This window comes from Accipiter gentilis, chromosome 29 (genome assembly GCF_929443795.1).
Source record: "Accipiter gentilis chromosome 29, bAccGen1.1, whole genome shotgun sequence".
NCBI classification, from domain to species: Eukaryota; Metazoa; Chordata; class Aves; order Accipitriformes; family Accipitridae; genus Astur; species Astur gentilis.
This window is the reverse complement of record NC_064908.1, coordinates 8,859,111-8,873,063: the sequence shown is the minus strand read 5'-3', so window position 1 is coordinate 8,873,063 and position 13,953 is coordinate 8,859,111. Positions and strand designations below refer to the sequence as shown.

At 46.4% G+C, this 13,953-nt stretch overlaps 1 protein-coding gene across 3 annotated transcripts in view; it reads left to right on the top strand.

Annotated features, from left to right (window-relative positions):
* Positions 1 to 13,408, top strand: part of RABL6 (RAB, member RAS oncogene family like 6) — a 59,978-nt gene extending 46,570 nt beyond the window's left edge. For all 3 annotated transcript variants that reach the window (XM_049832300.1, XM_049832299.1, XM_049832302.1), the window contains 5 exons: positions 5,621 to 5,839; positions 6,508 to 6,856; positions 8,689 to 8,860; positions 10,636 to 10,685; positions 11,257 to 13,408. In XM_049832300.1, coding sequence (XP_049688257.1) covers positions 5,621 to 5,839; positions 6,508 to 6,856; positions 8,689 to 8,860; positions 10,636 to 10,685; positions 11,257 to 11,460 — 994 coding nt within the window. In that variant the 3' untranslated portion in view covers positions 11,461 to 13,408. The remainder of the gene's footprint in view (positions 1 to 5,620; positions 5,840 to 6,507; positions 6,857 to 8,688; positions 8,861 to 10,635; positions 10,686 to 11,256) is intronic.
* The last annotated feature ends 545 nt before the right edge of the window (positions 13,409 to 13,953 follow it).

The window sequence follows — 13,953 nt, the reverse complement described above, 5'->3', positions numbered from 1 at the left end:
TGAGCAGTCCCAGCTCTCATGTGAGAGAACCTTTCCTCATGTGAGATACACTCCAGTCATTTAAGCACCTTTGTTGCCCTTCAATGGACTCTCTCTGGTATACCCATGTCCCTCTTGTACTGAGGAACACGCAGAACTGGACACAGCACTCCAGGTGCGGCCTCACCAGTACTGAGCAGAGGGGAAGAATCACCTCCTTCGACCTGCTGGCTATACTTTGCCTAATGCAGCCCAGGATACCATTAGCCTTCTTTGAGGCAGGGGCACCTTGCTGACTTATGTTCAACTTGGCGTCCACCAGGACCCCCAGGCCCTTTTCTGCCAAGCTGCTTTCCAGCTGGGTGGCCCCCAGCATGTATTGATGCATGGGGTTGTTCCTCCCCAGGTACAGGACTTTGCACTTCCCCTTGTTGAACTTCAGGAGGTTCCTGTCAGCCCATTTCTCCAGCCTGACAAGGGCCCTCTGGGTGGCAGCATGGCCCTCTGTGCATCAGTCACTCCTCCCAGTTTGGTGTCATCTACAAATTTGCTGAGGGTTAACCCTGCACCATCGTCCAGATCATTAATGAAGATGATAAACAGGACTGGGTCCCATATTGATCCCTGGGGTACACCACTAGTTACTGGCCTCCAACTAGAGTTCATGCCACTGTTCACCACGCTCTGGGCCCACCCATTCAGCCAGTTTTCAATTCATCTCACTGTCTGCTCATCCAGCCTGTAGATCAACAGCTTCCCTAGGAGGATCTTATAGGAGACAGTGTCAAAGACCTTACTTCAGTAAGGTATCCACTGCTCTTCTCACCTACCAGGACAGTTATTGCATCATAGACTTTTATCAAGTTGATCAAGCATGACTTGCCCTTGGTAAATCCATGCAGACTACTCCTGATGATTTTCTGTTCATTCATGTGCCTGGAAATAGTTTGCAGGATTAGCTGCTCCATCACCTTCTCAGGGATCAAGGTGAGGCTGACTGGGCTGTAGTTACCTGGGTCCTTCTTCTTGCCCTTCTTGAAGATAGGAGCGGCATTTGCTTTCCTTTTCAGGAAAGCCTTCAGGCACTTCTCCCAGTCGCCACGATTGATCAAAGATTATCAAGAGTGGCCTCGCAATGACATCTGCCAGCTCCCTCAGCACTCGTGGGTGCATCCCATCAGGGCCTGTGGACTTAAGTATGTCCAGTTTTGCTTTGTCCAGGATCCCTGATCTGATCCTGTTCCACTAAGGGTGCATCTTCCTTGCTCCACATAATCCCCCTCATGTCTGTGACCTGGGATTCCTGAAGACCTGTCTTGCTAGCAAAGACTGAGGCAAAGAAGGCATTCAGTACTTCAGCCTTTTCCACGGCCTGTGTAACCAGGTCCCCCTTCTTATTGAGCAATGTGCCCACATTTTCCCTAGCCTTCCTTTTGTCACCTATGTACTTATAGAAGCCCTTCTTGTTGTCCTTGACATCCCTGGCCAGATTCAATTCCCTTTAGGCTTTAGCTTTCCTACTTCATCCCTGGATGCTTGGACAGTGTCTCTGTATTCCTCCCAGGTTACCCGTTCTTGCATCCACCCCCTGTATGCTTCCTTCTTGTGTTTGAGTTCATCCAGGAGCTCCTTGTTCATCTGTGCAGGCCTCCTAGCATTTTTGCCTGACTCTTTATACATTGAGATGGACTGCTGTTGAGCTTGGAGGAGGTGATCCTTGAATCTTAAACCAGCTTTCTTGAGCCCTTCTTCCCTCCAGGGACTTATCTCACAGGAGCCTTCCAGGGAAATCTTTGAAGAGGCCAAAATCTGCTCACCTGAAGTCCAGCTTGCTGAGGATCCTCAGGATCCTCAACTCCATCAAGGCTGCCTTTGACTTTCACCTTCCCAACAAGCCCCTCATTTTTTGTGGGTATGAGGTCCAGGAGAGCACCTGTCCTCGTTGGCTCCTCTATCACTCAGAGGAGGAAGTTATCAATGCACTCCAGGAACCTCCTGGATTGCTTACACCTTGCTGTCTTGTCTATCCAGCAGATATGGAGGTGGCTGAAGTCCACGAGCACCAGGGCCCGCGAACATGAGGCTGTTCCCATCCTTTTATAAAGGGCCTGATCCACTTGTTTTTCCTGGTGAGGCAGCCTGTAACAGACACCCACTATAGTGTCACCTTTACCTGTCCTCTCTTGAATCCTAACCCATAAGCTCTCAGTTGGCTCCTCATCCATCCCCAGGCAGAGCTTCATGCACTCCAGCTGCTCTCTCACTTAGAGGACAACTCCTTGGAGAAGAGGGCAAGGTCTTGTTCTCGTTGTTGGAGCAGGATGTTATGCTGTATAACTGAACTGCTTCCTGAACTCAGGGGTGTGTTTGCTTCCATTTGTAAGAACTTGTTTGCTTTTCTGAGCTTCAGAAAGAGGCTGTAAATCTGGTATTTCTTGTCCGTTTTGTTGACATAGGGAATTCTTGATTTTTTTTTCAGTGATGTCGTGTGAACTTCTCCCATTCCCTACTCCATAACATCTCTAAACAATGGAGCAAGAGTTGACATGGAGCAGTAATGTTAGAAAAAAACACTTCTTTTTCTTAAGTGTGCTATCATTGAGGAATGCGCTTGTGCCTGTGGAACAAGGCTATTCTTGCCCAAAGATCAGACAGCTGCTGAAACTTTCAGCACTTACTGATCTCTCTGTGTTGCTATAGCTAAATCCCAGCACAGATCTACAGAGATTAATGGAGCCCTGGGTTTTGTTTAATGGCATGTTATGGTTCTCTAGCTTGCAATAAAAAGAACTCCCCAAATCAGTTTCTTTACCGGTTAATTAGGAAGGCAGTTCAATATCCCAGTTTGCTGTTTCAGGACTTAATTTCCTGCTCTTTAGCCTGATGCCCTGAGCCAGTGTGTTATGTGACTGCACTGGAGGAGCTAGTCTGGCTCCAAATAGGCTCCCCTCTTCCCTCCTGCTGGGTCAGGCTGGTCTAGGTCCATGGGTGGGCTGTAGGTATCTCAAAGTGAGTTTATGCTGCACCTAACTATTGCTCTTCTGTCTTCTTAGCATCACTAGGCATTTACCTAAAATATTCGTTAGATTTCCTTGTCCTTACATCTGAAGGGCTTTGAACTGGTTCTGTGCTTTTATGGCATCTGTTACTTACATAGTGGTACCCAGCTGCACTAGACCAAGTGAGAGAAGCTGAGGACACTGGTTCACAGTAGAAGGCTCCCATCTCCTAGAATACAGCCATGCAGGCTCATCCTGTGGTGTGTGATTCCCTTAGCTTATCTGCTTTATTAGAGTTTGGGTTTTTCGTCTTTCTCTAGCCCCCAAAACTGATGTGGCATGAGGATTCTGCAGGCTGCCCATGGGGCTGGCTCCACTGGCCGCACGGCAGAGCTAGTGGAACACAGTTGATCCAGGTTTGAGACCTTGTGCTGCGGTTGCAGCAGGATTTGTTTCATCACCAGCAGCCATTCTGTGTATACAATGGAGGGCTCACTGAGGAAACCCCGACATGCTCTTTGATCAGTAGCTCAGACGCAGACCTCGGCAAGCGTTGGCATTTTTGGTGGGTACCTGTGCCTGCAAACACTTTGGCTCAACAGTAAGGCAGGCTTGGCAGCGCATCAAGTGTTGGAGAGAGTAGTGCGATGTGCTTGTTTTTGCGTGCTCTGAATTCCTTCCAGCTGGAACCTCAGGACCACAAGCTGATACTAATTTTGCATTGTCAGACCTTGTTTATACTGCAGCAGTGATTTTCCTGACGTATTTTCACTCCACTGCTTTGCTCTTAAGCTGTCACTCAGCGATTTGTGTGGAAATTCTAGATGGAGGCAGTGTGTTCACTGCAAAGGGAGATGACCCACTTTGTGCAGGTGTGTGTACACATGTGGATGTTCTGTTCTTAATGCTTTAAAGGCTGCAAGTCTTGTATGGTGTGCAGTAGAAGGCAACAATCTCTGAAGATTCCCTATGCTTAATAGAGCAGTGACGTGTTAAAGAAATGCAGTGTCACTAGTTCAGAATAATACCCTGCCATTTTTAGGATGCAACTCCATTTTCTTTTCAGCGCATTTCAAGAGGAAACCCTGCCAGTGCTTCACAGACCTCAGAAACCGCTCACTTGTAATTTCTCCAGCCTTGGAGGCTGTTTTGGGCACCAGTTTTCTTCTCAGTGTGGGACGGGCTGTGCGCCTCCTTTCTGGCTCGGTATGAGAGCAGCAGTGTTATTGATGAAGGGGCTCTTCAGCAGCCTGTCTCTGCTTAGCTGGGAGCTGCCTTGTGAGTCCTGAAAGCAGAGGGATTCACACCAAAAGCAGAAAGAGGGAGCGGATGTGGGCCCTGATCTTAGCACTCTAACCCAGACAAGCATTGGTTGTAATCACTCTCAATGTGCTACACTGGTTGTCATAAGCGTGGTGTCCCATATGTCATAAATGACTCCATTATCTGTTGGCAGATGTATTAATTCTTTAAAACTAACTTGTAAACCAGTAACTAGCCATAAGAAGAGCCTGAGTGAGTAGTACAATCATCCGGACTGTGTTAGGGCCTCAGCATTTTCCATCCCATCAGCCCACCATCCTCTACTGTCTCTGCCAGTGCTGGCCATGTGCTGGTGATTGGGAACACCACCTTCTTCCAGATTAAGGATTTTAGGTTTTTGTGATTCCTTTTATGCCTCTAAAATCTAATCAGTTCCAAGGTATAGTCTTTTTTTTTTGTCTCTGCATAAAAATGAAGGCTGTGTTTGTACAATCCATATCGAGTCATTAAAAGGACAGTGACTTGTGTATGGTGGGTTATCAAGAAGGAGCTGGGTATCCATTGCAGATAAAGCAAATAGAATGAGGAGAGGTGATGCAAAAGCTCATCAGCCAAGGCTGGAAAAAATATCTATAATCCTGACATGAGCAAATCCTTCAGAAAGTATTAAAATTGTTGAGCCCTGGGGACAATCAGACAAGAATCCTCAGCTGGTAATTTCAGCTGCGAAGCTCTCTATCAAGATGCCTCTGAACACATAACTGTGTTACATCCATGGAGTCTGACAAACTCCTAGCTCTAGAAGTGTGTCCTTAGGTTAATTTAATTTGGGGAATGTTAAAGCATGGTTATGGTGTCTGGGTAGCTGCCTGCTTCAGGGAGCAGCAGAGAAATAGAAATAATTGCAGGAGGCTAATAGCTGCAAGTGAATTCCCATAGTCGTGGCAGTATGTGATGAGGTTTAATTACAAAATGTGGGGATTAAGGCAAGCAGTTCCCATGGTTTAATTGACTGATCCTTGCATGTTGGACTGGAGATGTTCTGATAGAGCTGAAGCAACAGACTGCTCTGTAGCACTGAGGCTCACCTTTTGCAGCCACTTATTTTTAGCTTGAGTGGTAGCAGCCAATGTGACGCATCCTTCTGTGGCCCATTTTGTACAGGGCTTGTGCCACCACTGCAGCCTGCAGGGAGCAGGTCCAGCCTGAACAGCGTAGCAGCTGGGCAGTGTGCAGGGGGAAGGCTGGCAGTGCTGCTGCCCTGGGCTGAGGGATGTTGACTGGAAGAGCCAGGCAAGCGGCAGTCTGCTTTCAAGGGGAGTCATGTCTGTCCTAGCACATCCTGGTGGTGCTGTGTCTGATCATTGTCTATTTTGCAGTGATGGAGAGGTGCCTGGGGGGAACCCCATGGTGGCAGGTTTCCAAGATGACCTGGATCTGGATGACAAAATCCCCAGCAAACCTTTGTTGGCAGCAGAACGGGTGCCCAGCAAGAACGTCACCCTCTCCAGTGAGGAGGAGGAAGAGGAAGAGGTGAAGGACTCTAAGGTTGTACTCATACCTGATGAAGACATCAACATGGAGCAGGAAAAAAAAAGGTACGAAGCACAGCCTGAAGTGTGGGGTTGTGCTGGCAAGCTTGGGCCTCTTCTCAGTCCTACCACTGACTTCTCTGCACCCTCTGGGAAGTCTTGGTATTCCTTCAGCCTGTTCCTTCAACTGTAAGCGGGGCTGTATTTACTTTAGGTGTGACTGCTTTACACAGTGTTTCCTGCACTGCACCTAGGCAGCACGCCTTTGAGCACTGTCCTCCTGTGGTCACTGGTACGTTTCTGCTTGGGAATGGCGCAGCCTTCTTCTCAAGTTTGAACAAGAGACGGTAACTGAGTGCCTGAATGTCTGTTTGTAGCAGTGTGAGGAGGACAGAGGAGTAGAGTCTTGTGGTGAAGGGAGTGGAAGTCATTCACCACACTCTGTGCTGGAGAACGATGAACTGGATCATGCTCTCCACATACCACATCCTGTGGGTGATAGTCAGCTGTGGCGTGCTGGTGCAGGCATCTGTGCATCAGTGTCCACACAGATACAAGGGTTATCTTCAGCCTCAGTACTATGTGTTTGACCACCCTGCCCCCAGGATGAACTACCTTTCGTGTTGAGATGCACATTGCAGTGCTTGAGGCAGGCTCAGCTATTAATTGGTCATTGTGCTTTGCTTCACACAATGGGAGTGGACAGGCTCCGACAACATTTTTCTTTTTCTCAGGTCTTCCAGAAATTCTCTGAAACCACAGAGTGAAGCAATTTTGACCAAAGCAACTGACCTGAAACCTCCTGACAGTTTACCTCCACGTTCTGGGTCTGAAAGAAACAGCAGCAGCAAGGTCCACACTAGCCTGCCTGCTGCTGCTGCCACCACCCCAGCAACAGTCCAGGCGCCAAAGACCACTTCCCAAAGCAAAGGACATGCTCTCAAGCAGAAAGTGGTCAAAGAGGAAAAGCCTGAGGAGTCTGACAGTGATCAAGAGGGACCAATAGCTACTCAGATGCTCTCATTTGTAATGGATGACCCAGACTTCGAAAGTGAGGATTCTGACAGCCAGAAGAAGAAAATGGTAAATAACGTGCATGAATCGCTGTGCGCTGCTGCAAAGCTCAACTTGAAGTGTTGAGGAATCTCACTGAGCAGGGCTTTCATCTGCTGTCCCATCTCTCAGCAGCAGTCACAGCTAGTCAGGTGCTAAGCAACCTGAAGAGATTGATATAAGCACAAACCCACTAATGCTCTGATTGTTGAAGCCACACATGGCAACAAAGTTTGTGCTTTTGGGTTTTAATGTGCTGTTTATTCTCAGTAGGTCCAAAATGCAGTCAGTCCAGTAGTGTGGAAGGTATAAAATACAAAGCTAATGTTTTTTCACCCAAAGTTTAACATGTAGAAGTGTATGCATGCCAGAGAGAGTGAGCTCCCAACAGTCAATCCAGCAATCAGAAGGCCATTACAAAATTTGCTTGGCAAAGCTTTTTACTGAAGTAGGAAAATCTGCCTGAGAAGGACTTTGCAGTATAGCTGGGTTAGCTATAATGTCTCTGTGATGTTCAGCACATGGGCAGCTGCTCAGTGCTTCCTGCAGGTGTCTGCTCAAACACACAGTGCAGCAGGAGTCCCCTCTGCCCCTGTCGTGTATTAAAGATGGAGAAAAGACAAGCATCTTCTCTAGGCTGGTAGGAAGTTGCTGCTGTGGCTCTAGATATCCCTGATTTCAGTGATCTGTACTCACAGCCAGCAGAGCAATCTCTAGAAACTGCTAACCGTGATTTGGGATGGGCAATTGCTGTTCAGGGGTACTCCTGGTGTCTGGGTTACCTGGTGTTCAGGAGCGTTTTTTGTGTTTGCATCATTCCAGAATCCTGCAGAAAGGATGTCCTACTTTCTTTGACCTTGCCCGTGTGCCATGCTGTTTATTAAGTAATTTTCCATTAATTTAGCATTTTCAGTACCTGCTTTTCTTGGCACTTTAATGTGAAAGCAAAAGTATTTAGAGCAAGTTTACTTCTCTTAGCATATGATGATGAGAGATGGGATTTGTGAGGGAGCTTGCCATTGCAACAGTGTCATGGAGATGCCCCACAACTTGTCAGTGCTTTTCAACTACAAGGTTTACTGGTCAGGCAAAGCAGTAAAAACACCACCATTAGCAAGGAGGAGGGGGGCATTGCCTAGATCAACAGCAGAGCGAGGCTGTGTTTGGTCAGTATGGAGGATATAAAGAAAGGATGGTTAACAAATTCTGAAGAGGATCAGTTGGCAGGTATCAGAAGATCATTAAACTTCATTTCCATTCCCATCATGCAGAGACAGAGGATTTTGGGGTGATATCCAGTCTCTGCAGCATCCGGGTTTTTAGCCCACATTGAAGGGACAAATTTGCCCTGGGAGCACATTTTCTTTTGACTCGATGAAGGGAATTACTCTGCAAACACAGACCGCTTCCTTGGCCCTGCTGCGTGTTGCTCTGGTACATGAGACCCCGCAGAGCTACACAGAAAAAAGGTTTTGTCTGTCAGGTCTGGAGGTGAGTTTTCAGCCTTTTAGATTTTCCCCAAAACCGAGGTGCCTCTCCAGGGCAGTTAGAGGCTGATGCTGTTAAGCTAACGCAGTTGAAGGTCTAGTTTAATCCCTTTACATCAGGGAATGTTAAGCATGAATGTTAAGTTACCAGAGCACACTTTCTAGTACCAGCACTACTGAGGCATTTTACTGAGGCAAGAAACAGATAGAGCTTATAAGATCAAGAACATTGATTTCCAGACAGTAACAGCTCAGTTCAGCTACCATTTCCTTCCCTCCTCCCCACCTGCTGACATCTGATGTCTTTGTGTACAAAATGCTTAGAGATTTTGGTTGAAACATTTGTTGGTGTTGTCTGCCTTTTCTTGTCTCTAGGATGAATTCCCAGTCCGGGAAGATCTCTCTGAAATATCTGATGACGATACCTCGTTGACAAAGCCAACCCAACCTGTGAAATCAACAGTCCACTCCTTTAAACTGAAAGATGACTCAGATCTCTTTGGTTTGGGTTTGGAAGAGACTGGTCCCAAGGAGAGCAGTGAGGAAGGTAAAGGTCACACTTTATTTTCACTCTTGCTGATTTTGTTTGTCAGGCATCTGTTTTTTCCAAAATGGTTCCAGGGTGTAAGCAAACCAATTTGCACTAAATAAAATACCCTGTAACTTCATGCAGTGCCCTGTGTGAGTCTTTAATGTGGTTTAACACAGCATAAATAACTTTAAGTTTTTCTCCATGGGGGCGGGGTCAACTTTGCTCATCTGCGGCATCAGCCACGTATTATTTTTGTCCCAGCTGGAAGCAGGAGCACACCTTTCACACACTGCTTCTGTTTAGGCTTCCTGCTTAGCCTTGCATCCCTGGGAAGTGGTGTTCAGCATTACAGTGTCCACCCCCTCAAGAATTTGGATCAGCTTGAGCAAAATGCTCTGACATACCCTGCCAATTTGCTCTTCTATTTTGGGGAAAGGTGGGGTGGGTTCTGATCACAACCTAAGCATTCCTTGGGCTTCCCCCCCCACCACCCCATTCCCTGAGAGAACGAATCTTACTTGTGCAAATAATTTCTGCTGTCTTGGCATTACTGCAAAGCAACTTCCAATAGATCTGCCCCTGATGTCACCGCAAAAGATAGGAAGTTAAAGACTTAAAAGGGGAAAAGGCTGTAAGCAGCACCAGAGAGAGATGCCTTTGAATAGCTATTTCAAAAGTGTAAGCAAGGTGTCACAGGCTGCGATGGCTTCATCGGCTTGTCGCTTTGAATTGCTGAACAGCACAGCTTGAAATAGCTAGAAGTGCATCTGCAGAGGCCCAGGTCAATAATTTAGCTTCAGTTTAGCATCTTTAATAATTCAACGTGGGTTCCTCTTATGTCCTCTTTCTGGGATAAATATAAAAACATATCTTGGTAGTCAGTCAGTTGGAGCTTGACGAGCAATTAGACTTCTCCATGGCTTACTTGTATTTACAGATCAGCTGAGGAAAAAACAGTGTGTAGGTAAGATTGACAATTGAATACCACATGTGAAACATGGTGCAGTTATAAAGCCTCCTGTGAAGCAGCCAAGTAGATACTCTCCTGTTCAAGAAGGTTTTGTGCAAAGGCAGTGAACATTCAGCAGTCAAATCAGCAGCCAAGTCATCAGCCACAATAACTTGGGACAAATGTTTTGACAGTGATGGACTCTGGGACTCATTTGATGCCATGAAAAGTAGCCACCTCTGTAGAGCAGGGCTGCAGCGCTGATGCTTTGGCCTTGTGGTGATATAATTTCCATACACAGTTCAAACAACAGTGAGTGCTACCCTGTCAGGGTGTTCCCGTCTGTTGACACCATGTCCTGAATGGTCCTTCCATTACTAGCTCAACTCACAGAAACACAAACCATGCCTGGTAGGATTTCCATCTGCCTTCAAGTATTTAGTGGTCAGAGGAAAATTGTTCCCAGGAGCTCTTCTTCAGTTGTTGAAATAATAATCTGGTCCCCAATTTGACCTTTGGACCAGTTTGTAGAGCTGGTCTCTATATTTGTTTCTTAGTAGCTGTAATACAGTGAACACCCAGGTCAGTGTTCATAACACAGAATGATATAGATAATATAATGCTCATAATTAAACTAGATGTATATGGTTAAGTTAGGGTGTGACTGCTGGGGCCTGTGCTGGTTTCTAAAGGGGCTCAGTTTGTCCTGAGACGTTGGGATTGCCTTTACACATGGCTCCAGGGTGGAATATTTTGTTCTTAGAAACTGGGACAGGACAGAATTGCATCTCTTACTGTTTAAATGGATTAAAAACAATGTTGGGGTTTTTTGTTTGAACAGATAAGCAACCTTCTAAGGAGAAAAAGAAGAAGAAAAAGAAGAGCAAAGAGGTACTATTTAATTATTCAGAGCTGATCTGCCATATTATCTACCAGCCAAGGAGAGGGGTGGCCTTCTGCAGTGTACTCTCTGTACCTGGTGGATTTCCTTCCATTCTCACACCCTAGGATCTGTGCCTCCCAGGCTCTGCAGACAACATTAAGCTTAAAAGCAAGCTTTTAGAACAGTTGAATTTTGAAAAGGCAGCGTTCGAGTTTATAAAATATAGGATTAAATAGAGCAGTGCATCTCTGCTGGGTTGAGTCTGTTGATAGCACCATGACTTTTTCCAAGCAGAGGGGTTCCCCGATAGACCTAATCTCAGAGGCAGCAAGGGAAGTCTGCAGGAGGCTTTGTCTTTGACATTTCTGCCTGTCCAGTACTGTGGTATTGTTGGCACAAACTGCCTGATGGACCACTACTATGTATAAACCAGATGATCTTTCCTCTCTTCTGTCCAATCTCACAGAAGGATCTTCTGGAATTAACTCCAAGTCTGTCAGAGCCAAGTTTCAGGGTGATATATGCTGGGTTACTGGCATGCTCAGAGGGTTTACTAATAAAAATTTTCTCATTTTGCAGGAAGAGGAGAAGTCTGTGAAAAAGAAGAGCAAACACAAGAAGAGCAAAGAGAAGGAGGAGAGCAAAGAGGAGAAAGAGAAAAAGAAAAAGAAAAAGAAGAGCAAGGAGAAAAACAGCGAGATAGATGAACTTGAGGCTTTTCTTGGAGGAGGAGGAGCCAGCATGAGCAAACCACGAGGAGGTGGGGACTATGAGGAGCTGTAGGCTGGCTGCATGTACATGCAGCGGACTCTTCTGTCGTGGCTGTCTCCATCTTTTCTTACGAGTCACACCAGGACAGGTGCAGATGTGTAAAGCTTTGGCCGTTTGCCATATATTCTCTCAAAACAGAGTTGGCAAAAGAAAAGCTTTACATCTGTGTGTGCTGTTCTGGTGCATTTGTTACACAAAGTAAACCTAGCTGAGATGTACTTGAGTAAGGGGAAGGTTCAGGGCACAGTTCCCAGGCCCACTTCCAGGCTGTCGTTTTTCTCCTTCCAGAGACGCCCTGTTGGGTAGCTGGCAGGGTGTGGGAGGCAAAGGGGACCTGTCTCCTGCTCTGCCTCTGCTATATTCCACTCCTGCACACCTGAAATTCCTGTCTTGTTAAGAGGAGTGCAACAAAACATGCCGCATGAATGCATCGTGCTCGCCTGTCTCAAGTCTTTAACTTTTTATTCTTCCTATTTTTTTAATGAGAAAGGTGGTATTGGCCATTGCTCCACCCAGCAGTTGATGAGCTTTAAATCGAGCAGATCATGCTATAGTACAGCTCTCTAAAACAGCAGCCACAGGGCCAAAGTGAGAGAGAGTGTGTGTGATTTTGGAGTCCTTTGAATGGGACCTTTCTGCACAGCAGCTTAATTAGCACTCACTGGTGCTGCTGTTGGAATTCATGAAGCCCCATTGATTTCCGTGGCCCCAGTGTCTCAGACACTACACGTAAGCTGCTATGCAGTTTGGAAAAACAATGCAAAGTGCAAAGCTAACCTGAAAGAGAGAGAAAAATCAGTGCTTTTCTGCATTTCCCACCCTTGATTTTGCATATACTAGCATCCCCTCCCTTCGGTACCTCTCAGGGACATGACTCTCATGTGGAAATGAAGATATCCAGAGCTTCAGAACTGTCTACAGGGAAGTGTTAGCATGGCAAGGCATTTGCTTCTCAGGCATTTTACAGTCATGCTGTAAAACACCGGCTGCCTCTCTACACTGAGAGGGACAACCACTGTAGCTCAGACAGCATCCTTCCTGGTCCAGCTTCTGTCGATACTGCAGCCGTGTTTACTGGGCCAAGCCTCCCAGCAGCCAACATGCTGCCTTTCCCTGCCCCAAGTGGAGAGCCTCCTCCTATCCCATGAGTTTGGGAAGCCTTTTAATTTTTGCTTTGAACTTAAACCCATGGCTTGGTACTTGCTCAGCAGCATTGGTTGTCATTGGATGGGCGCTACAGGCCAGCCCTTCATACTTGCCTGTGTCTCAGTGAGCAGCCCTTGTGTTTGATGGAGCTTTTTAGTTCTCCATACACCCTTCTGGTTTGGTTCTGGTGTCCCTTTCACAGCTCAGACAGTGAAGCTCCCTCCAGGTTCTGTGCATTACGTTACCCTGTTGCTTGCAGGTTGATTTGAGGTTTGGTTTTGTTCTCCGTCTCCCCTTTTTGTTGTAAAATGTCAACCATGAAATCCAAACTGGAGTTTCCTTCTACATGCATATAAAGCAAGGACTTCTTTTGATCCATTATACACTCCAGAGTTGTCTTGACCAGCAGGCAGTTACCTGCTCCATTTTTCTTTTTCTTTCCCCCAGCCCCCAAAATGCACTTGTAACTGTTTCCCTATAAAGCAAACTGGGGTTTTTTGCTGCATGAGCAGTATATTTTTCAGGTCTGTTTGCCATTAGCATTTGCCTACTTCTCTGAGCACTACCACATTTCACATGACACTGTAGGGAAATTGCATGGGACAGTTCAAACTTTGCACGTCTGGGGAGGAAGAAGTGGATTGAGACATGACCGGTTTGTGGCCTCCCGTGTGAAAAGGCAGGCAGGTGTTTGAGCTTCAGCTGGCTGCATTCCTGAAAGCACTTCTGTTCTGTGAAGATTTTGGGTCATGTTCCATTTTGCATTGAAAAAACCTGGTACAATCCATTCTGACTATAAAGCTCTGTTGTACAACTGCCTCTGCATGTCTTCTTCTCCACCACAAGCATGTTTGCCTGGGCTCAGGAGCTGTGTGTCCTTCCAGGACTGTTTCACAGAAGGACATCCCACTGCCCCTTCCTCATACTGTTGCATTCTTACACTTCATGAAACAGGGCACTAAATTAAAAATCATTAAAAAAAAAACCAAACAACAAACCACAGTTGAACATAAAAAACATGAGTTCTTTCCCCAAAACAAATTTGACCTGAGAGCGCTGTCGTTTCACGCAGCATAAGGGAGATAGCGTTTTTGTTCAGCTCTGCTTACTTGTGAATGCAGCTTTTTGTTAGCAGAAGGCTGTACAGGCGCTGAGTCCCCTGGAAACATTGATGTTGGCATTGGTTTGTCTTTCACCTGGGCCAGATTTGACCACCGTAGGAGCCTTTACACTCCCTGCAGCTCATGTTTCTTGTCAGCACAAGGAGCTGAGTCAAAAACAAGCAAAGATGAGTCATTGTGTTCCAAAATACTCCTTTAAAAGAGAAAAGCAGATGCGAGAGTACTCTTTACTTACATT